General features: G+C 42.9%; 1 protein-coding gene across 5 annotated transcripts; it reads left to right on the top strand.

The window, feature by feature from the left end:
* Positions 1–1457: 1457 nt before the first annotated feature.
* On the top strand, positions 1458–21406 carry CANX (calnexin). Of its 5 annotated transcripts, none has more exons than XM_075766946.1 (15): positions 1458–1531; positions 9606–9794; positions 10277–10350; positions 10860–10918; positions 11259–11400; positions 12677–12758; positions 14171–14363; positions 15271–15460; positions 16200–16313; positions 16815–16971; positions 17298–17513; positions 17802–17921; positions 18028–18160; positions 18306–18397; positions 19013–21406. In XM_075766946.1, the coding sequence occupies exons 2-15, from the start codon at positions 9609–9611 to the stop codon at positions 19064–19066; spliced, it is 1812 nt and encodes a 603-aa protein (XP_075623061.1). In that variant the 5' UTR covers positions 1458–1531; positions 9606–9608; the 3' UTR covers positions 19067–21406. The 5 variants fall into 5 exon arrangements, with proteins under 5 accessions (XP_075623061.1, XP_075623060.1, XP_075623062.1 ...); XM_075766945.1 differs by having other exon boundaries at positions 1478–1600; XM_075766947.1 differs by lacking the exon at positions 1458–1531 and adding an exon at positions 1631–1719.
* The last annotated feature ends 1701 nt before the right edge of the window (positions 21407–23107 follow it).

Raw genomic sequence — 23107 nt, 5'->3', positions numbered from 1 at the left:
TTCTCTGTGGGGAGACTTATGTTGCTGACTCATTGCATCAACTCAAAACAGATTTATGTTTACAAAAAACACCCAAAACTCTTCTTTCTTCTTTCTTCCTGCCTCTCCTAGCAATATTGAATTTGATATTCCTGCGGAATACTTCCCATCTGCTGGAACAGGCTGCAGCCCACAGACCACACAGGAACTTGCTTTAAACCGGGTAGTTCAGGTACAGCTTTCCATTTAATTGTTCTCAGCTGGAGCAGCTCAGATACAACTTAAAAGTGATATTATTGACAGGTTAACAAGAGTCTGCTTTCTTCAGCGTAAGGCCTCGTTTGTTGCCATCCCACGCTGCCGTACATACGCAGCAGGAGACAGGGACTTAGTTTAATCTTGCTCTGACAGTTCCTCGCGTGGTCCCATGCAAACCAGTTACCTCCTTCGGGCTCTCCTTCCCGGCAGTACAGCAGGGACAGTTATTTCTGCATTTCCCTGTGCTTCTGTACTCATTCAGATGTATGAATGTTGAGTATTTACACTTTTTCACCTCTACAGAAATCATTATGTTAAATTTGGAAATATAGCATGGCTTAACGGTTCTGATATTACACAAGGCCTTTAAAGAAAGAGGCTGCCTGAGCAGCGCTGCTGTGTTCTACGTGCACTGGAGTGTGTGTCACCTTCTGTGGTTTTCTTAAACCCTCAGCTTGTAATTGAGCAAAAAATACTACACATACTCAATTTTCTGAATAGGCAGGAAAACGTAAAAGCCCTTTCTAAAGGGCTAAGGAATGAAAATACAGAAGGGGACTTTGTTCTTCAATACCACGGTGCTCACGCACTGGGACGGGCAGTGACCTCCTGCTCCTCCCCCGCCGCCCCCGGCATCTCCAGCTGCACAGGCAGACCCAGGGCTCCTCCGCTGCGCGGGGTGAAGCAAACCCGGCCGCTGGGGTCTCGCCTCAGGCCCTGCAGCAGCAGCGGGGCACAGGCCCCCCTCAGTCCTCATCCGCAACCGGGCCGCTTGGGGCGCCACCGTCCCCACGGCGGGGAGAGGCATGAGGAGGCCGGGTGCTGCCTCAGCCCCCTCCCGCCGGGCGGCCCGCCGCTACCACAGCTGGCTGCTGCTGCCACAGCCCGCTCCCGCTGGGCGATCCACCGCTGCCACGGCCGCCTCCCGCCGGGCGGCTGCCACCCGCATCGTCCTGTCAGCCACCGCAGCGACCCTGGACGGAGATCCGTTGAATCCCCACCCGCATTTCAACTGCCTCCCTTCAACCAGCCAATCACCCAACACTTCCTGCAACCCCATGAACCAATAACAGCGCTCCACGAAGGGCAGAGCCGTTGGGGCGTGTTTTGAGGCGGGCAGGCCGTTGAGCGGCGGCACTGCTAGCCAATAGAAATGCCAGGCTGGCGGCGGGGCGGGCGGACAGCCGCGCTCTCCGCCAATGGGAGAGGCGAAGTGAGGTGGGCCGGGGGCGGGGCTGGCGCGCGGTAGATAGGCGGGCGGCAGCGGTGCTAGGCGTGCGGGCACGTGACGGAGGTGAGGGCCGCGGAGGGAGGGGAGGCTGGGGGCGGTGGCGGCGGACAGGGGTGCGCGGCGCTGCGGGGGGTGAGTGCGCATTTCCCCCTTCCCTGCCCCAACTGCCACGGCTGGGGCAGCTCCGCCATCGTTGGGGTGGGGGAGCGAGGAGCGGGCCCGCCCGCGGGGCATGCCGGGGGATTGGCGGGGTAAGGTGGCGGGGCAGCCCGGGGGAGCTGGGCCTGCCGGAGGGGTGTGTGACTGGCGGGGCCCGGCGGGGTGCTGCTGGGCCTTGGGTGTGGTGGGCGGCGGGGGGGCCCGGGCGTGCGCCGTGGGGCGGGGAGGGCGGTGGGTCCCCTGGGGGTGGGGGGAGGCGGGGACCCTGCGGAGCTGGGGCGAGAGAGGCGGCCTTGCCGGGGGAGACCCTGCGGTTGGGGGCGGGCACGGGGCTGCTGCAGGCGCCTGCTCGGCCTCCGTAGGCCTCTCAGAGGCCTGGCGGGGAGCGGCGGGTCTTCTGGTAAGTTCTGGGACCTCTGGGATGGGGAGCGCCCGGTGGCAGGGCCGCGGCTGGAGCGGGGCCGATGGGGTGCTTGGTTGGGTCCCCCCCACCGACGGGATGGGACGGGGATCGGCTTCTGAGGGGGGCAAGTGGGGGTTGGAGGTGGATGTGGGCTTGTGAGGTTGGCGTGTGGTTTGGGTTTTATCTGGCTTCTTGTTCTAATGTCGGTCGGTCACGCGTGGGAATAGTCTCGATCTCCCTAAAACTGCTCACCATAAGTAGGAAGCCCCGCAGAGGTAGAAGGGGAGGTGGGTGCGGAGCACAGCCTGTGGCCTGGTTCAGGCTCTGCCGGGGGAAGTAGAAGTCTCTGGAAAGGGGGAGTTCAAGGCCCAGAACTGGAGGCCCAACAGGTGGGGAAGATGTGGTAATCAAACAGCCAGGGAGGCCGAAGGTGAAGTATGGATGAAGAGACTGCAGCAGCAAGGCTTGAGCATTTGGGGGGAGTTAAAATGCATGCTTTGATTTTTACTGCCTGAATATAATTTGTATTGGGTATCTTCAAAATAATGTATAAATAAGATCTTAGGTCTCATTTTTGGCTGAGGATTGTATTGTGTGCTTTTTAAAACAAAAAACCCCACACCTTTGAATTAAAGCATGCATAGTTTACTGCTTTCTTGTTGGTACTGATTCTGAAGAGTGAACTTTCACATGCAGTTCTGTGGTTAAGAACTTTCTAGGCTGTAGAAAGAGAAATGCTGCAGATGATTTGGTTGTGAAGGGAAACAAACATGTAGTAGTAGTAGTAATGGTAAAGGTCCAGACTTTATTATTTTTAGTGTTAACATAATTAACGTTGCAGCACTCCTGCAGAGCATTGTGGAAAACTCTTTCTGGAACTTACTTAGAGTGTGTTAGATGCCTGAAAACTAGTCTCTATGAATGTAATATTTTCCTAAATGCAGTATGTTTACTTAACATTGTCAAATAAATATAGCTAACACACAGGTTTTATGGGATACTTTGCCCACTGTGGTGTGGGTTGTTGCTAAAATGTTGCAAGGAAATAGTGGGGCTATAATAATGTATGAGATAATACAGGTAAAATACTGGTTAAATACAGGTTAAAATATGTTACTGTAGGTTCACTCTGATGCACTTGAAATGACTTTAAAAAAAACCCTTACTGTTGTTCTGGTCATATTACATAAGCTTATCCAAAACACTTAACTAGGAAAAGCTTTGAGTTAAACTTTGTGTTTGTCTTAAGTCTCAGTATTTCTAGTTTAAAAAAAAATACATTATGAAGGGAATACTTATACTAAGCTTGTGATGTTGTCTGTGAACTGTACAAGATGTAAACTGCTTCCTGGTATCAGCTGCTCCCCTAGGAAGGGAAGCCCAATGCAAAACAGTGAGAAAGCTTGCTGCTTCTGTTAGATTGCCCTCTCATTTGATGTGCTGCAGCACTTCCCCCTAATAAATCCTTTACCGAGAAGACACTGTGACTTGTACTTAGCCCTGCATTTTACTTCCTTTTCTGGCCTTTCATTTTTCTGCTTCTAGTAGTGATTGCAATGGCAGCCTGTTCTTGCTGGAACCAATTCTGTAGCAGGGCAAACTGGAATTGATTTCTAGGCATGGTGGTCTGAAAGATCTTGGTGCACCTCCAGATCTCCCCCCGCCTAATGCAATTTCCTTAGTAGCCCATCTGTTTTATGGTCAAAAAGCCTTGCAGTTCTGTCTCTGCCCTCCAAGGACTTCCAGTTCTGTGGGAATGATCTCTTTGCTGACAAAACGGTACATGGTGTTTTCTCCCTTACTGTATCTGCACTGTTGTACGTTATTTTTAGAAACTGGCGTATTTGAAATTCTTATTAAAAGCAAGCTTTGTTGCTGTCGCCTTTCACACCTAATGTCTTGCCTAGTTTGTGCTCTGTACAACCCAAACAGAAGGCAGTTTTTTCTGTGGGGCTATCAAGCTCTCCAGGAGAGGTTTGGCTAATCCTTTCCAGGAGACTTTCCTCAAACCTTCTGTAGCAGTGTATCCTAGCTACCCTCTATTGGGGGGAAGGGGGGAAGAGGGAGGGGGAACCACCCCCACACAGAGCTCTGGCCTCTTGCAAGCAAGGCAGCTTTAGTTTAGCCTTGTCTGCTGCTCATTGAGTTATGATGTTAAAGGCAGAATCTTCACAACGTTCAAAGTTGCCTAGCTGCAAAACTAAGCATTTAAGGGGGGGGGAAAAACAGTGTTGTCTGCATCATAGAAATTGCTGCATATATAATTTTCTTTATCCATTTGAGGAGTGATGAGGTAATGCACTGGTTGTTGAAATCATAGTGTTTGGCCACATGGTTAGTTAACTCAGTTTTGCCACAGAGTGGGAATCTCCCAAATCTGCCTGAAGACAGGTCTGTCTTAGACAAGTGCGGATGACAGAACTGCACATGAAACTATGGCATTAAGCTGACTCTGCTGCTAACAGCTTAATTTCCTTTATCCTTGGCTACTTACTTTATCTCACAGTACTTTCCCTTGTCCTGCTACAATTCTTTTTGCCTTTGCCTGCTGGATTGGACTGGGGTATTGATTCAGGGTTAAAATAACATGACAGAAGGACTTCAAGCCATCTTAAACCAGCTGCTAGTTCATCATGAGGCTGTGTAAACAGTTACCGTGGCACCGCAGAGGAGCCAGGATGTGGAAGGTGGGGGGATTGTGAGATGTGGAAGAGATTTCCTCTGCTCTTCAGTAGTTCTGATTTTTAAGAAACTAGTGGATTACCAAGTAGGGTAGCCAAGCCTTTGCTCAGAAACAATAAAAGTCTCATTTGAGAGGGAAAATTAGTATCTATGTCTCAACCTTTCTGTTCTTGTCTCCTTGCATTTTTTGTGTTGTGATGACTTTCTTTGCCTTTGTGCCTTTAAATTTTTCTTCTATAATTCTTGCTTTGTATGAGGATGCATTGTGTTTTGATTTTGGTTTTTTAACTGGTGTGCTTCCACTGTGAATACCATATTGAAACCCAGTATTTGAAACACAGGACTTTGCTAGGAAATTTTGCTATTCCTATAGAAGTCATTCACCTGTCACTTCAGATGCTGCTAAAATAGAAAACACTGATGCTCTCCCAAATTGCTGAGGTGTAATTCATAGTAAGTGACTTATTAAAAATAAGACCCATTTCATCTGCCTGTTAACTTTTTTTTTAGAAAAATTTAGTAGTAAACCAGATAGCCAGTAGCAATTCAAATGTAGTTATATATTCTGAAATATGCAGTGTTAAGAACTGGCTTGATGAACCACTCAAATAGATTAGTATCCAAGGAGATGATTAAACTGGTTTTGCAGGCTCTGTTTGACCTGACAGGGAAGTTACTTTCCAAATAGTATGTTCTGGAAGTATGATAGCGAAGGACTTAAACATCCTTTGTGTGCGTCCTTTCACAGCCCTTCCCCAGGACATGTATGTTAGAGTGGTGACAACTGTCTGCTGTGTGGGTCAGGTGTTGCCAGTGTCATGCCAATAATTAAGAACTTCCCCTTTATGCCCAGTGAAAGGGGAATTGTAAAGAAAAATAAATCTCTGAAGTCGCATGACTTCCTTGGAAGCTTTTAAATCTGAAGGTAGCAGTCATTTAGCCCTACATTTTAAGAGTGCTACTTCTATCCTGATCCTCTCTGAATTTCAATCCAATTTTGTTTAGTTTTTGCTTTGCAAAAAGTCAAGTCTGTGTAGCGTGGCTGTTCCAGGTGTCTGTTCTCAGTACTCTGCTATAGCTCCCATAAATGCCAGGGGAAACTGCTTCGGTCTTTTGACAATCAGGAGTTGTTGAACAGGGCTTAAATGTCACCTGCTTTTTCTAGTGTAGAAGCTGGCTGTGGATGGACACACAGACATAGAACAAATGATTTGTGAGCCCTGGCAGTCTTGAACTATCTCCCTAGTTAGTACTCTGGTATTATATGGCAGTATTTTCCCTCCGATCCAAGTGGTGTGCCAATGTCTAAGTGTCTGAAGACCTTGTTAAAAAAGTAGATGAAGTTTTAGTCATCTCTGACTTGTAGCAGTGTTATGGCGAAAATGAGGGTTGCAGTGAAGTAGAACGGAGATGTCAGAAGCTCTTGCTTATTACGAAAGGGTTCCTTTGTTAAAGGCTTTTGGTAGTTGCATGATCAGAAATACACTAACCTTCAGAAATATTACATGTTTAAACCTAAAGGGAAGTGCAGGCAGAGTAAAAAATGGCTAATGATGATAATTGCTTGGAAATTGGACACTTCTTCAAGGGAGAAATGTGATCATAATAGAGTAGGTGGCTGTGTGTCTGAAGGTTAGATTACACCTTAGGTGACTAATTGAACACCTGTAGCTGCTAAGCAACTTAAAGCTCCACTGAAAAAATGGTTTATGCCTGTTTTGTATAAAGCCTGAGTTTCTTCTCTCACCCTCTCCCTTTCTATCTTCTATTTAGGAATAACCTAATTTACTAGGGCATGTTGTGCCCCTAAGGATTGTGTGAAGTGAAGTTGAAATTTTCTCTTGTAGCAGTGTATCTGTTACGGATAGAATAGCTTTTTAAATATCAAAAATGTGTGCTTCACTTAAATTGCTCTTCTGAGAACATAGTGTCTTTTATTTCTTTATAATTTAGTTTGTATATTGTTGCAGATCAACAGAATAAGGTGCTTGGCATGACAACTGGCATTTGCAGGAGATGATACCGATCTGTACTCAAGGTGTATGAATGGCAGCTTATGTTGAATTTGGGACTGATTTAATACGTAGGAGGTGTCCTAAACAGCTTTCTGTAGGGATATAAATGTGTGAATAATGTTTGCCAATGATTATAAAGAGGCAAGGACATGAAACTGGATTAGCTTCTCTTCATGCTTTACCTTTTTTTTTTTTTGAGAGGAAAAACATCTTGCTTGGGTAAGCTTGAACAGATAGTACTTCTACCTTGAAATGAGGTTCAATGAGGCCTCCCATTCAGATGGAGCATTAACTGATAAATGCAGACCAACAGGGTGGATGCCGATGGTTGTATCAGGAGCACAGATGTGCAGTGGCATAGCTTCTGCCCTTGCTGTATGGGTCACTGGTAGAGTTGTCTGGTTTCACTAGGACGCTTTGACACTTTGACACAAGAATTTCTGCAGTAACCTTGCCTGCAATATGAGGCTATGCAGCTTTGCAACTTAGCTAAGCAAGAAGTGCTAGCATTTACCAAAGTGCATTTGCTGCTGACAAATATTTCCCAAGGGTTGTAGTTGGGGGTGGGATTGTGAAGGAGGTAATTATTATGTATGGACTCAGTGACTGGCATGAAAGTTGGGGAAGTTATTTAATTCTTTCACCAAAACTGTATTGCTGGTTGGCTAGTGGTGAGATTACTTAAGGAATTACTTGCATGCTAAATCATTAATATCCTTTGCACAGGCTTGGGAGGCAGTGTGCAGAAACTCCTTCCTCTTAGGGGAGGAAGGTATTGGCTTATCTTTAACCTTGCTGTATTTTTAAGATTAATTTCCTCGTATCACTTTCCAAAGTGTGAAGTGGTCATTCTATCTGCATAATATAATTTGAAAGCAGTTGTAAAACTTGTTGTAAATTCTTCCTGAATTTAGCTCTGATAAAAATGTATTTGGTAAGGCCCTGTTGGGAAGACAAAATCCAGGCCTTCCCTTGGAAAGGTGTCCTTGTGCCATCTCACTTTTGGTTGTTCAGTCACACAGGACACATCCAAGGCTCTAAAGATTACTGTTTCAGACTTGTTTTTTTGTACTGTTTTTGTGCTGGCAGGCATGAGTGAGTTTAGAGAACATGCTATCTATGCAAGAGGTACTTGAGCTTCCAAGAGTACGGATGTTTGCTCGACTGTTTTCATTCCTTGGTTTTGTATTGTGATTTCCACATTAGTAGTAAGATCTGTGAGTTCTATAACCAATTCTGGCTATACGCTAAGCAAACAAGCTTTGCTTGTATGTAGCAACACTTAAAAAATTGTCAGCTGTTCATGCTGTGAATGGTGTCCTTTTGGCTCAGAGGTGTTTCTGTGCAATTGCCTGAACTGTGAGGGGGAGGGTTGTGACCATGCATTTAGACCGTAATCCTGAAGGCCATCACTATTGTTAAAAACTGGCTGCAATTGCATGTTGCTGTAGTGACAAACTGGATGTGACCTCAGCACAAGTCTAAAATACAGTTTTGTTGCAGTTATAAAACATCCCCTCTGTCATGAGAAGTAAGTTAAAGAATAATCTAAGAGTGGTAGATCTGGTATGCAGCGTAGTTTTGGAGTATTGGATAGTGCTGATAAGCCTTTAAGTCTGTAGATTCTTTTAGTTGCCTAACCATGCTTTGGAAAGTTGGAAGTTTGTTTTCTAGCGCAGATTTATGTCCCTGCAGGCACTATTAACTCTGCTTGAGTTATGTTTGTAAGTCTACAGGGCTACAGCCTGAGGCAGGAGTGTAAGGGAAGGAGGGGATGTTTGGTTTTATACTTTAAAAAAAAAAAAAAGTATTAGTCTCATTACAACTCTGGTTTTGGAAGACAAATTTGGAATGTGATTCAAAGGAGAAAAGGTGAGCAAGACACAGGTGTTTTTTCTGGGGGTTTTTTGGTAATATAATGCTGAGCAGGGTGCTAGGAGTGTTGCCTAACGGTGCAGTGATCTTGTAGCTTTTCTAGCAAGAAAGTAAAATTGAAACTCTTTACTTTCAAGATCTTTTGAGCTACTGCTTGCCGAGGTCTGCCATATTTTAGGTGTGCCAACGTGCTGGGCACCTTCTAAATTAGTTGAAATGTGATATTTTAATTCTGTAAAGCCTCTGTTAACAGATACTCTTCCTCTTTGGTCGTCCTGTTAAATTAGAGATCAAAAGAGGTGAATAAAATCAACTGTCTGTTAAATAGTAAGAAATTTTTCTCCTGGGTCTGCCTCAGTAGCCTCAACTGCTTATAGATATCTGCCAGTAGTATCAATGACTGTTGGCAGTAATTCCAGAATAAAATGTGGAGAAAGGGACTGATGAAAATGCCAATGTCCCACAGTTGAAAGGACAAAAAAAAATTGAACAGGAGATAGGCAATTGATTACTCCATAGATTTCCCTCTGCTTGAAAGAGCTAGCTAAATGTATTTCAATTCCTGAACTGAATGGAGATTTTTGGTTTCTGCATGATGCATTTAAAGTCCTTAATAAGCAAGAAATACGTTTTCTGTTCAGGCTTTTGCAGTTAGCTAGGTTGGGGTGTTGTGTACACGTCTGCTGTTCTGCTCATGAACTGTGGCAGTGTAAGAGCAAAATTATGACACTTTTGCAGAACTTGCAGAACATGGTCCTCAGTTAATGTCTGTTTTGTATTAAATACTTTAGCTTTATGTTCTATTCTTCTTCAGTTTGTAGAGTTGTCTCAGCCATCCAGATGCAGTAAATAACAGCTAAAAAGATAAGTTTGCACTTTTTTTCAGTTGTATGACTAGGCACTTTACCTTTTGTCTTGGATGCTTAGTTTTGTACCGAGAAGCAATGCTTTGCCCTTGCATGCAGTGCTGGTTTGACCTCTTTGCCTTGTCTTACTTATTCAGATCATGGAGCTGAAATGGCTACTGTATGCGACCCTGCTAGCTCTCGGGACTCTTGCTGTCCAGGCACATGATATGGATGGTGACAATGATGGTGACGATGTGGTTGATATTGAGGATGACTTGGGCGATGGCATTGAGGAGGTTGAAGAGTCAAAACCTGAAACGAGCTCTCCTCCTCCAACTCCAAAGGTTTGGCATGGAACTTCTTTTAAAAATTGATTTACCACTTGGGTTGTGGTTGTGGTTAATGTAAGTCTGATCAGAGTTGTCTTTACTTAGTAACAGCGCAACATATTAAATGTTAGCAAAAGATGTTATCTGGGAGTAGGGCTTGGACTTAAGCCTAGCTGCTTCATTCCTGTTCTCATGTCCCCCATGTTCTTCCTGAAAACTGAGATCCACCCTTGCAATCTGTGATGCGATTATCATGAGTGTTTACATGTTTACTAATGTTTTCAGCTAGGTATATACTTTAGTTTTAGTTGTAGACAAGAGCACAATGGCTTGGCACAAGTAGCAATATTTACGTAACTTCTGTATTTATGCTGCGAGGGTGTTCCAGGTAAGCTGTACTTGAGCGTAGAGAGGGAATGTGAGTTGTATATGCCTATATTTCTTTACAGTTGAGAATGTGCCTTGAAAGGTGCATGAATGCCTCTCTTCTCCAATAGGTTACCTACAGGCCCCCAGTCCCAACTGGCGAGGTGTATTTTGCAGAGTCCTTTGATAAAGGAACTCTGGATGGGTGAGTATGATCCGAAAGATGATTCAGCATAGCAAATAACTAAAAATTTTGGTGAAAGGCAATGAAACCCTCTCTAGAGCCTGTGTTAGTCAAAATTGAATCAAAAGATAGTGGTTGGTGAGGGTTACAGCAGTGACTCTATGAGGCTGGCTGTTAAAGTACTAAGCTAAACTAGTATTTCCTTAAGCCCTAGTAACAAGGGGGAGGTGAGCCATACATGTGTAATGTTTTCATCCTCATCTGACTTTTTACTTTCCTCAGGTAATGTGAGCATGATGAGGTTCTACTTTTTTTTTTTCTTTTTACAAGGACAGTACCAAGGCCATGATCCTATTTTGGGGTTGGGAAGTGGCAAATGCAGAAAACTTTGCAGGCTTGGGGATAGAACCCCTCAGGGGATCAAGACACTGGGGTGTAGTCATAGGATAGCAAGGGCTGCCTTATCTTAAGGGCAGGATTTTTAGTGGGGAAAGAATATAGTTACTGACCATTGGATGTCTGTCTTCTAGATGGATTCTTTCCAGAGCTAAAAAAGATGATACGGATGATGAGATTGCCAAATATGATGGTGAGTCCAACCCAGGTTTTGGATAATGTTTCTGATGTCTTTTGTCATATCTGAAGAAGAGGTCCAAGTCTCTGTTTTCTGTTTCCCAGTTAAAATTATATTCACTGAAGAAATCAGGAGGGTTTATATACCTGGCTAAGAATACAAAGTGTAGTTCTGATTTAGACAAAATAATCACTTGGAGATTTTAAAATAATTTTTAGTGAAGATGTTATGCTAATAACCTGGTAAGGTACCTCATAGGGTGTTATTGCAGAATGCTGACGATCTTGTTCAAAATTGAGCTAAACAAAGACTGTCTTGAACAAGTTTTGATTGTGTTTGGTTAATTCCTCTCCAGGTAAATGGGAAGTCCAAGACATGAAGGACACTAAGCTTCCAGGAGACAAAGGGCTTGTACTGGTAACCCGAGCCAAGCATCATGCAATTTCATCCAAACTTTCAAAACCTTTTGTGTTTGATACCAAACCCCTTATTATACAGTAAGTGAAGGGTAACGTAGTGTTCTGTTATTTCAAGGGTGACATGATAGCAGGCTGAGGTTAATTCCATAACTGAGCTTTTGTTGACTGGGGGTCTAGATGACACAAGATACTGTAAACTAGTAAAGTATTTGGGTAAGAGTAAAATAGCAACCCAGATTACCAAAGTGGTAAGTTAGGAACAGCATGGATCCCTCTGAAGCCTGAAAAGGAAAGACGTCAATGAAAACTAGACTTGGTAATCTGTCTCAGGACTTCAATTAACTTGATTTAATTGTAGTAACAAGGTCAGGCAACTGACTTTTTACTGCTAATTGTGAAAGTCTTTGTCCTTTTGGACAAAAGCTGGTCTTGTATGTAGGTCAGGGCACTTCCTTATGCAGTAAATTGTCCCCTGTTCCCAAGGTGGAGTGGACAGAGTGGTAAAGATGCACTCATTTCCTCCTTCCTTTGTCTTAGTTCATCTGTCATGGAAGATGAACAGCTTGCCTAGCTCTGGCCATGACTGGTGTAGAAGAATCTACTTGCATGCATGTTAGACTAGCAAGGAGGGGAAAAAATAATTTGGTGAGAACAATTGAACTGTGGATTATTACCTATTTCATCAGTTTTAAACAGAGCAAGCAAATTCACATTTGCACAGGATAATAATTGGTCACTCTGCATGACAGTTTAGTTTTGGCTCAAAATACAGGACTAAAAATAAGTCCCAGTGGTCACCACTCCAGCTGCTGGTGTCGAGAGATCAAGCATACTTGGCCTATTCCTGACAGAGATGTTTTGCCTTTTTTCAGACTCCTTGACATCCCTAAATACACTGTTGTATCCTTATAACCCTAAAGGGGCTTCTCCTAGGATCTAATTGTTGTTGCTTTGGTAGTCTTGCAAATTGAGTTGTCTGTCTGCCATGATAGTTGTGGGTAAAATAATTGGCTTGCCTTAATCTCTGTTGTGTGTCTTACACATTGGAAGGCTTTTTCTTCCTTCTCTCTGCTTCTAGATCATAATCTTCTAGACCAGCACTGAATTCCTTTAAACTTTTCTGCCAGGTTAAGTCTTCCACATCCTCAATTTCTCTTGTTTCTCAGGCCCTTAAGAATATTTGCTTAGGCCTTAGGGTGCAGTGTGTATTTTTAATATTCACTGGACATGTGATATAAAACAAACAACAAAACACTCTTAATTTGTACTTGAAAATTGTAATTGTGTACTACAGAAGTAATTTTTCCTCATGTATAACATGTTCTCCCCTTTTCTGTCCAAAACTTAAAATTAGGTATGAAGTAAACTTCCAAAATGGAATTGAGTGTGGTGGGGCCTATGTGAAATTGCTTTCAAAAACACCTGAATTGAACCTGGTGAGTAATGCTGCTACTTTGAGTATTAGCCATGAAAAAACTTTTTCATTTTGCTGCTTCCTGAAGGAAGCCCCTTCAGTAAAGGCAGTGGTGGGGCATGTTTAGGGCCTGATCTCCAAAGTCCTTTGCACTCAGTGGTTTCCCACTGTTTTCAGTTGGAAAGGATAAATATTCAAATATTCTGGCCTCTTGAGTGGAAACTTGAGAACAGTTCTAGATCCTTGCTAAAGTCTGCAATACCTCCCCTTCAGTCCTAGAGAAATCTGAAGTATCTTATGAGAGTAGCCAGTGTAGGAGGAGTAACCTTCTCAGGAAGCTGTTGCCCAGAAGGAAGATTCAATATTTCATCTTCTAAAACAGACTAATGCAAATAACTGAAATTCTACCTTGCATTTATTGCTCTGTCTCTGATATGTGAACCCATTTGTGACTTACTGGGTATACTTAAAAAAAAGAGTCTTGAGAGGTTGGACTGGATACAACGTTCTGTGTACATATGTGTACCTTATTAGCACATGCTAACTATATAGAACCGTTTGCTTCATAAGAGCTTTGAATGCATTGGCTTAAAAGTGTGGTCGGTGGAAAAGTCCATGCTACAACTCCTAAAGATTAAGAATCATTTTCTCTCCTCTCAATCACATACCTACCTAAAGTGGTTTAGCCTATTCAGACAAAGCTTAACTGCTGGGTCACCTTGCACAGGCTTTTGTAGCCTGTGGATTTTCTTCAGCTGTCTTCCTAGACTTTATAGGAAGTACCTTTTATGACTTGTTACTGATCCTTCTCCTTTCCTTTTGCAATCTCATTGGAGTGGTAGTATTAATACAGATTCCAAAGTATTAAAAAAAAGACACCCAAAAAATTACTTGGCTGTCTAACCAGTGTCATATGTGCATTGAATTTTAAGATAACATTAGCAGGAACAGGCAGACTTGCTTGCAGTGCTCTCGGATTGAGACAGTACACTGGTTTCTAAGTGTGTAAACTAAATGCAACTTGGCTTCACTTTTAATGCTACTTACCACTTCGTGTGACAGAAACTCACTGGACTAGCTAGTCATTCATTATTACCGGTAACTGATACTTCTGTATGGATAGCTTTTAAACTCCTTTATTGTAATGTAGAGATAGACTTAAACATTGTGGTTGTTGCTTGCACTTACCTTTTTGCTAACACTTGAATAGCTCTTGTTTTCCACCTGGAAAGTAGAGACCAAAGGTACAAAATCAAGTAGCTGGGATAATTCTGGTGTTTTTTCTCAAGGCTTGTATTCCTCATACAAGGGTACTTCACTGGTTTGATATCCTAGTTGCAGAACAATTTCTAATGAATTGGGAGTTCTTATGCCAGGCAGTGACTTCAGTTGTATTTCAAATTGATGGAATGAAGTTTTGCATTGTTTTTAAAGGATCAGTTCCATGACAAAACTCCGTATACAATCATGTTTGGCCCTGACAAATGTGGAGAGGACTATAAATTGCACTTCATCTTCCGGCACAAAAACCCAAAGACTGGCAAATATGAGGAGAAGCATGCAAAGCGTCCAGATGCAGACCTGAAGACTTACTTTACTGATAAGAAGACGCATCTTTATACTCTGGGTATGATGCCTGTTAATAACTACTACGTTTCCTGAATCAAAAGCTCATAAAATGAGCCAGAAGAACAACTGACTGTTTGCATCAACACATCATACAACTAAAAACCACTTGAAAGCCTCTGAATGCAAAACTTAGTCATCTTGCACAAAGGCTTATTTTTTCCTTGCAAGAAGTTTTGATTCATGTAAGAAAGGTCATGAGACCTTGAACTTAATAGTTAAGAGAACTGAATTTCAGAGCAGTCATGAGTAACTTGAGATGCTAAGTATATCCAAAATAATTATCAACGTTTATAAACTGCTTGAATGCTGCCCCCTAGTAATTTGGAGTATACTAGGATTTAGATTTAGAGGAATAGTCTTTTTTTCTTGCTGCTTTCATTGTACCAAACTCAGTGGTTCTTGAAGTGTAGTGTCTGGTATATCAGCTATGACTAAAACTTTTCAGGGAGTACTCAGGAGGATGTCTGTTGCTTTTTCCTACTACAGAGGCAGCAATGGATAAAGGAGTGAGATTAAAATCCTGTGAGTTGGTAGTAGGGAGTCTTATTCTTGAGTAGAATGTGAATACGTACATTCTTGGTACTAAAGCAATAGTTACTGTGCCAAAGGCACAGTACCGCTTTCTGTGGTAACTGGTAAATCTCTCTACAAGCTGCTTTGTGCTTTTAGCATATTTAAATTAGGACTCCTGCAATGAGTAGTCTTTTTTCACAAGATGTGGTACATCATCAGTAGCTATACTTTGACATAAGGAAAAAGGTTCTTAGCAATTCTTTAAAACAGTTGCTGCGTAGGTGGTAGCTTGGATTGCTGAAGTTATAGTTGTACATTGGGGATGAGTGATGCTTTGTGATGCATGCTTTGCATCATATATGTAATGGCTACATCAACTTTCTTCCTTACAGTCTTGAATCCTGACAATAGTTTTGAAATATTGGTTGATCAAACGGTTGTCAATAGTGGGAATTTGCTAAATGATATGTCTCCTCCTGTGAATCCACCCCGAGAGATTGAGGACCCGAATGACCAGAAGCCTGAGGACTGGGATGAGAGACCAAAAATCCCAGATCCAGATGCTGTTAAACCAGATGACTGGTAAGCTGTCAAAGGGGTGGAATTGAGGGAGACCTTGGCCTGATAACTTGGTCCTGATCAAAAAGTCTTTCTCAGATGGCTTATAGACAGTTTTGAGTCTCACCCTTGGAATCAAAACACAATCAGTTTAAGCATCTGAGCAGCAGTTTGGTAGACGAAGGCAGACAGGATCCATATGCTCTGGGAATTACTGTTTAGTGCTTCTGTTATTCTGCTGGCCACAAATAAAGGTTTTACTGAAACAGCTACACTAGCTTATGCTTTCATCCTTGATGAGATCAAAAGATGAACTGCAGAATGTATAACTGTAGGATGTTTGTAGTTGTTTGTGTAATGCATAGTTAAAGTGACTGAAATAGTATGTCGTGTCCTAAATCAGAAACTGATCTGTCTTTGAACCTATGGTTTGTGAAGCATAGGCTTGATTTCAAGCTCAAATGCATGTTTGCAGCAACCACTAAGATACAGGATTTGTTGTAATATGCCCTCTCTAGGTTGGTTTTAAAAAATAAGTAGCATTACCTTACAGTTGGCACCGTGACTGTGCCATGAAGCACATGTATAGGTAACAGATTGCAAGGCAATTCCATTCTGAAATCATGGTGGTGTGCTTACCTTATCAGAAGTGAAGCTGTCTGGTTGTCTACATCAGTGGGCTTGTTCACAATCTGTAGAATCATGCCTTGAGGTTAAGAACTTTTGTGTTGTGTGTGTTAATACATAATATTCTGCTCTCAAGGGATGAGGATGCTCCTGCAAAGATAGCAGATGAAAATGCTGTGAAACCAGAGGGCTGGCTGGATGATGAGCCAGAATATGTAGCGGACCCTGATGCTGAGAAGCCTGAAGATTGGTATGTTTACTGCCTGTTGCAAATGACAGCAAATATTTCATGGCTTTGTTATGCGCCTTTACAAGTATAAGAATAGCTAGTCCATTGTTGCTCGCTAACAAAGTTGTCGATTCAGGCTATCTTTCTTCAAAAGGAGAAGGCAGAGTTGGTCTGAGGAGTCTTGTTTTCTTGTGTTTGTCTGCACACTTTTCAACTCTTCCATGATTGCAAGCTGAACAGGGCAGGGATGGTCATCTTGCAGTTGTACCCTGCTTGGAAGGGGTCGGGGGGGGGAGGTTGTGCTCAGGAGCTGGCTTTTGTTGATTTTCTGTGCTTCCAAGCTATTACTTGAAATCCTTATTCCTTCTGCAGTGTCTTTATTTACAGACCTATGCTATACAAAGCTTCAATATATCTATTTTATGGTGGGAATTTTAATTTTCCCAGAAATCAGACATTGTCTAAGTGTTATTCTGTGTAAAGGCAAGGGGCGGACTTCAAAACTGAATTTTCCCTTTTCAGGGATGAGGATATGGACGGTGAATGGGAGGCACCTCAGATCGCAAATCCTAAATGTGAGACAGCCCCTGGCTGTGGTACCTGGCAGCGACCAATGATTGACAATCCAAACTACAAAGGCAAATGGAAGCCTCCTATGATTGATAATGTGAACTATCAGGTTGGTGTTTCCTGGTGCTTAAACTGCTGGCTATTGCAGCACTTCTCTTACAAAAACCAGACTGATTTAGATTCAGCAGGTGTAATTTAAGAGTACAAATACTGTCATGATTGTACTGTGTTTCAAGTGGACAGGTTCAAAGTGATTTCTTACTTGGCTTCACTTCTTTGTAGCACAAATGAAAATTGATTCCTAAAACCTGCTGAGTTGCATCCACAGACATTGTAATTAAGTGCAATGGATTGGTCTTTCTCTCAGTTCAAAATGGGCTGAAAACTAAAAATTGTATTATAGCAGGTGAGGTGCAATGACTTTGTCTTTCCTAGGGTATATGGAAACCCAGGAAGATCCCAAACCCAGATTTCTTTGAAGACTTGCAGCCTTTCAAGATGACTCCCTTCAGTGCTGTGGGACTTGAGCTGTGGTCAATGACTTCTGACATATTTTTTGACAATTTTATCATCTGTACTGAAAGAGCTGTGGCTGATGATTGGGCCAGTGATGGATGGGGACTGAAAAAGGCAGCTGATGGTGCCGCAGAGGTGAGAAATAAAGGTTGTAATAAGCCAGACTGGAAGCTCAGTTCCTAATTATAATATGGTAATGGTTGCTCTAAGTAGCTATAAGTGACAGTTGGACTGTTGACTTTAGCCTAATTCTTAATTTGTAAACCATGGAAAAAGTACTTGTGCAGGTTAGCTTTAATATTTTGAGGTATGAAATATAGTGTTCAAATTTACAAAAAGTGTATTTGATAATTCTATAGCTTAATCTTAACTGCTACAACTTGCTGTATGGGATGAAATTTGACAGTTCTTTTTATCTTACAGCCTGGTGTTGTGGGCCAGATGATGGCAGCTGCTGAAGAGCGTCCCTGGCTTTGGGTAGTATACATCCTCACTGTGGCTTTGCCAGTGTTCCTTGTTGTCCTTTTCTGCTGTTCTGGGAAGGTATGCATTTTGTCTGATAATAAGTAGTATAATTTCAAAAGATTCAGCAAAATGTGCCTTAATGTCACAGATAACTGCCTGGTTTTGACAATATTTTTTTTTCTAGAAACAGCCAAATGCTGCAGAATACAAGAAGACTGATGCTCCTCAGCCTGATGTGATGGACGAGGAGAAAGAGGAAGAAAAAGACAAAGGGGACAAGGAAGAAGAGGAGGAGGAAGCAAATGAGGAAAAGCTGGGTATGTAAACTAGATAATCTTGAAACAGTTTGAGTTTTCTCTCTGATAGAATAAAATAGCAGCATTGGTAGACATGGAGTAAAGCCACTGGTGAACTGAAGATAAGTCAGAAACAAGAATGACTTTTTTTTTCTATTTCTCTTAGAAGAGAAGCAGAAAAGTGATGCTGATATAGGAAGTGCTAGTCAAGAGGAGGAGGAAGAGGAGGAGGAAGAGGACAGGAAACCTGCATCAGAGGTAAGAATGCTTAATCTTTGAGGGAAGTCTTGTGCATTTTTTTTTTTCCTTGAGTCATGTAGAACAAGCCTTACTGAAGTGTTAAGGGTTAACGTGGCTCATGTGATACTCCTCGGTGTCAGAATTTTGCAGAACTTATTCACCCTGCAGAACAGGAATTGCTGTGGCCAACTTCAGCAGAGCTGGGCACCTTGCTAAAGGCACTGCCATAGACCCTGCGTTGTGAGAGGAGTGGGATTGTGTTGAATGCATCTTTTTGAGGCAAAAGGCTTATTCAGTTTTGTACGCAGTCAGGATACCTCTGAAGTGCTGCACACTGATGTAATGGCTGACTTAAAAATGGGTGGAGTGTTGCTTGAAGTTAAAGGGATTCTTACAGCAGCAGAAGCTGTTGTGTACTCTCAGCAAATAAATGCAAAGCCACTGTGAAAACAAGAGGATTTGTGTGTTTGCCATGTATAGAAAGAAAGGGTAGTAACACCAATAGGTCCTTCAAAAATTGAACCCTACTGTGGAACTGAAAGTAGATTATTCTTTGTAGATTTTGTCAATGTTTTTTAAGGGTATTCTTAGATTTTTATTTCCTTGATGTTTACACAAATTACTTTCTTGCAGGAGGAGGAAACTGTGAATAGATCACCCAGAAACAGAAAGCCAAGGAAAGATTGAAAAAAGTCATAAGAACTTGATCTGTAATTTTTTTTTTTTTCAAACATGGTTCTGGGAGAGGACCTTGGACACCGTACATTGAAACTTGGACAAACCTCAAGATTTCACCATCCACAGGTTCCAGTCACTATCCAATGTAATGGAGTGTCTCGCAGTAAAATAATTGCAATCATCTGTTTTAAAGAACATAATTCCGCTAGAAAGAATGCATTTAATATAATGGGCTGTGGATTTTGGAATGTAACATAACTAACCTTTTCTTTTTTGGTTTTAAATATTCTTTTCTGTTTTTAAGTAGATTGGTAGAATTTTTCCGGTCTCAAACCTTGGCTTAATTTAATATATTAATTAGTGAAAAATAACAGTGAATCTTGAAAGTGCTAGGTGATAAAAAAAAGCAGTTTTATAACTAGGTTTTTTTTTACAAATATGTAAATTCCTAAATACAACAATGTCTTTATATCCCTTAATTTGATAATTGTTTAAAAAAAGTTGTCAGTGTATTTGACAACTCCTCTTCCCTCAAAAGAAAACAAAACTGGGGGGGGGGGGGGGGAATGTATGGGGAAATCAGTAGTGAAACTCTCTAATCAATCAACCTTATTCTTTTGGGGGGAGGGAAAGAAGAAGGGATGGAAGAAAGGGGTTAGTCAGTCTGTAGAATATACATACTGTGCATGGCTAAAGCCCTGTTAAGTGTTGACAAACGATCTGGGATTTGGAGTGGGTCATCTTAATGTGGCATTTAATCCTGCGGACCTTGCAGATAATGGATTTTGTTTGTTCTTGAACTCTTTTTGTAAAGCTGATGGGTTGTTGGGGGGGCTGTAGGACTACTTCCCCCTTTCCCTGCTGTTCAGCCACTGATGCTTTTCTTTCTCTGTGACTATCCAGCTTTTTGAGTGCAGCTCTGCCTCAGTTGCTGAAGTGCTTCGTGTTCAGCTCATCATTGAACTCTATTTTTATAGCTAGGCCTACTCCTTTCCAGGGTCCAAACACTGGATAGGACAGTGTCCCATATCCTCTCACTGTTATCACTGTATGTCTACTCCTGTAGAAAGGGGGGAGGTAGTCAGGTAGACAAGTTGAACTAAGTATTTGTTTAAAAAAAAAAAAAAAACCACATAAAAAAACCAAAAACAACCAACCAAGATGTCAGTATTGTAGATGGGGAAGGAGCATGTGGAATATCTTAACTGGTATGTGAACCTGTTTAAGTCTTTTATCAGCTCTTCATGTAACAAATGCATCCTAAATTATATTGTGAATGTTAGGGAGTTCCAATTCCAGCTGAATAAATTTTTTTAAAGCGTTGAGTCTACCATATTATACTGTTGCAAACACTTTTTTTTTTTGTGGAATGCAGGTGATCACTACAAGAGCATACCTCTGAGGGTGAAATCTATGTAACTTCATGACACTGTACCAAATATGTTGGTGTTTGGATGTCTATATAGATAAACTTTGCCTTTGTTTAGAGTGAAATTAAATGTCCTAAAATTACTCTTCTTGCACTGAATTTAAACACTCCAGTGTTGTTTGGTCATAGCATAGGTATAGTGGGGGGAATAATTCCCAGGGGTTGGGGAGGGAAGAGTGTTCCAATTACCTTGCAAACAATCTAACCAATTACTAAAAGACTCTCTTGTTTTTTGGTTTGGGTTTTTTTTTTGTAAAAACACCTTTTGCTGCCTGTCCTTATGTTGTATCCCTTGGTTGTTGTGTTTGAAATATTAGTGATCACAAATGCATAGCAGGATTTCCTGATCTTTCTGCAATGTGCAAATAAACTATTGTAAGCAAGATACTGGAAGTAATTTCAGACTTCTGATGGGAGCTATTGCATGTTTAGAATGCCTTTGCCTGTCGAACACCTGGTAAATACTGCTCCTTATTGCAAAAATAGCTTATACTCTGACATGGAAGATGTCATAGCTTAAGCATTGCTACTAGCTTGTTCTCAGGACTGTATTTTTATCAAGGAGCAGCTGCTATTTATGACTCTCAGTCCTTTGAGATGAAGTATATGTAAATCGTTTCAATTCAGCTAACATCTTGAGCACAACATAAAAATTAATCCAATGTTTTTTTATCCTAATATGCAAATTGCCTTAAATTCTTGAAGAATTCATGTGCATACATGTTCTTTCAAAGCATCAAAAAGTGAACTTGAGATCTGCTTTCAGCTTTTAAATAGTATTATATTAAAACTAATTGTAAATCTACATTTGCTTCTGCTAAATCTCCTGAAAAGGTCTCCTGTCTGCATGTTATGGCTTTTTTGATACCATAGTGTATGCTTCGTAAATAATCACTGCAATAAATGAAGACTTTCCAAAATGGATAGACAACTCCAAAGGTACTTTTTATCCTGCTTTCTGACTTGGGTGACTCAGTTTAACCTCAGACTTTTTTTTTTTTTAAGGCTTGGAGGGCAAAATTAGCTGAGTACTTCTACACCATAGCTGTGTTTTCACAGTACTGAAGCTCTGCTTGGTTGTGACCTGGGAAGTAGGTTTGGAACCATTACAAATACTTGAGGGTGAATTTGTGTGGGACCCGAGAGTAGCAGCTTCCACAAAGGATGCTCTACTTCTGTGTCTGAAGATGGGGGGGTTAGACTGAGATGGTAAATCACAACCCTGGGGAGTAGGTGCAGGCAAGGTCTGAAATACAAGAGTAGAAATGCTGAAAACTTTTTTTTTCCCCCCTTCCCTGTTGGTGCTCAGTAAAGGGAATTGATAAAGATCTAGCTAGCTAACCTGCTGTGAATCAGCCTTTCTGGGTCTGGCTAATACTGAATTACCACAAAATACATTGCAAATGTCTGTTTTTAAGATTGAGGGATTTTTGCAAGTGCTGATTGCTAATAGAGGTACATCTCTGCTTGTGTCTTGCTTTCCTTACTCCTTCCTCAAAAGCAGTGCTCTGCTTTGGCTGTGGTTGTCTGTGGGGCTTGTGACTGCTCTCCTTCCCTACCTGTTCCTTGGTTAGTACCAGTATTGTCTCATGGTTTCAAAAAGGGTTTGGTTTATTTTTTTTTTTAGTGTTGCTGAACAAGGACTGGGATTTCTTTTACAGAAAAGACCTGTCCATTTCAAAAAGGTACCTATAGATTCAACTGAAAAAAAAAATATGTAAAAACTAATCAATAAAGAAACTTGAATCTGTTTGGCTTGCTTTGTCTAATTAGCAAAACTGCCTAACTATTCATCCCTTGTGGTTGACTCAGGATTAGGACCTAGCTTCAGCAAGTGGTGACGAACAGGGAAGAAGAGGTGAACGGGAGTCCTGGCCCCGTGAGCTGGTAAGTAATTCTCTGTGCTACAGGACCGTTTTCCCCGCTCCTCCCAGCCGGGTGGTCGGGGAGCCCACAGGTCTGCCCCCGCCGAGCAGCGCCGGGCTGAGGGCCGGGCCCGAGGCCGCAGGTGAGCCGGGCCGGGCTCTGCTCTGGCGCCTGCGGGCGGGGCTGCCGCCGATGCCCAGCCCTCCCTGTCAATCACCTCTGGCTCCGCCTTCTGGCGCGTGTGAATGGCTGAGCCTGCCCTCCCGCCCCCTCTCTGCCCGTGCCTTTTAAACGCGCCGAAGGCCGCCCCCAGAGAGCCGCCCAGGCAGTTGCTGCCTAACTTGCGCTTCCGCGTCTTCCTATTGGCTCGGAGAGATGTCCCTCACGGCTCGTGACGCAGCCCACCACCCAGGAAGCTCCGCCTATTTAGTCTCGACTCTTGAGGGGAAAAACAATTTCAAGATGGCGGCGGCGCGGATAACAATGGGGAGTCGGGGGTTCGGGCCGGCCCGTGCCTGAGAGCGGCGGCCGCCGGGCCGCGCCGCGCCGGGGGCGAGCGGAGCGGGCTCCGGCCGGGCCCCGGGGGGGGGTGGGCAGCGGCCGTCGGGCAGGGCTGAGGGAGAGGGGGGGGAGCGAAGCGGTACCGGCCTCGGGGGAGAAGGAGGAAGTGGGGGAGAGGAGCGGGCGCCGGGCCGGGCCGGGGGGAGGAACCGGAGTGGGGGCGAGCCCGGCGCGGAGCCCAGGTAAGGCCGGCG

Source organism: Balearica regulorum, chromosome 14, assembly GCF_011004875.1.
Source record: "Balearica regulorum gibbericeps isolate bBalReg1 chromosome 14, bBalReg1.pri, whole genome shotgun sequence".
NCBI lineage: Eukaryota > Metazoa > Chordata > Aves > Gruiformes > Gruidae > Balearica > Balearica regulorum.
Note: the sequence above shows the minus strand (reverse complement) of the source record. Positions and strands in the feature narration are given on the sequence as shown.

What these genes read in the sequence shown, in the direction of transcription:
- CANX (XM_075766946.1), top strand. Translation starts at nt 9,609, where the DNA reads ATGGAGCTGAAATGGCTACTGTATGCGACCCTGCTAGCTCTCGGGACT. An exon ending in AAACACCTGAATTGAACCTG is followed by an intron (nt 12,759 to 14,170) that starts GTGAGTAATGCT and finishes TTGTTTTTAAAG; the next exon opens with GATCAGTTCCATGACAAAAC. An exon ending in ACAGGAAACCTGCATCAGAG is followed by an intron (nt 18,398 to 19,012) that starts GTAAGAATGCTT and finishes ACTTTCTTGCAG; the next exon opens with GAGGAGGAAACTGTGAATAG.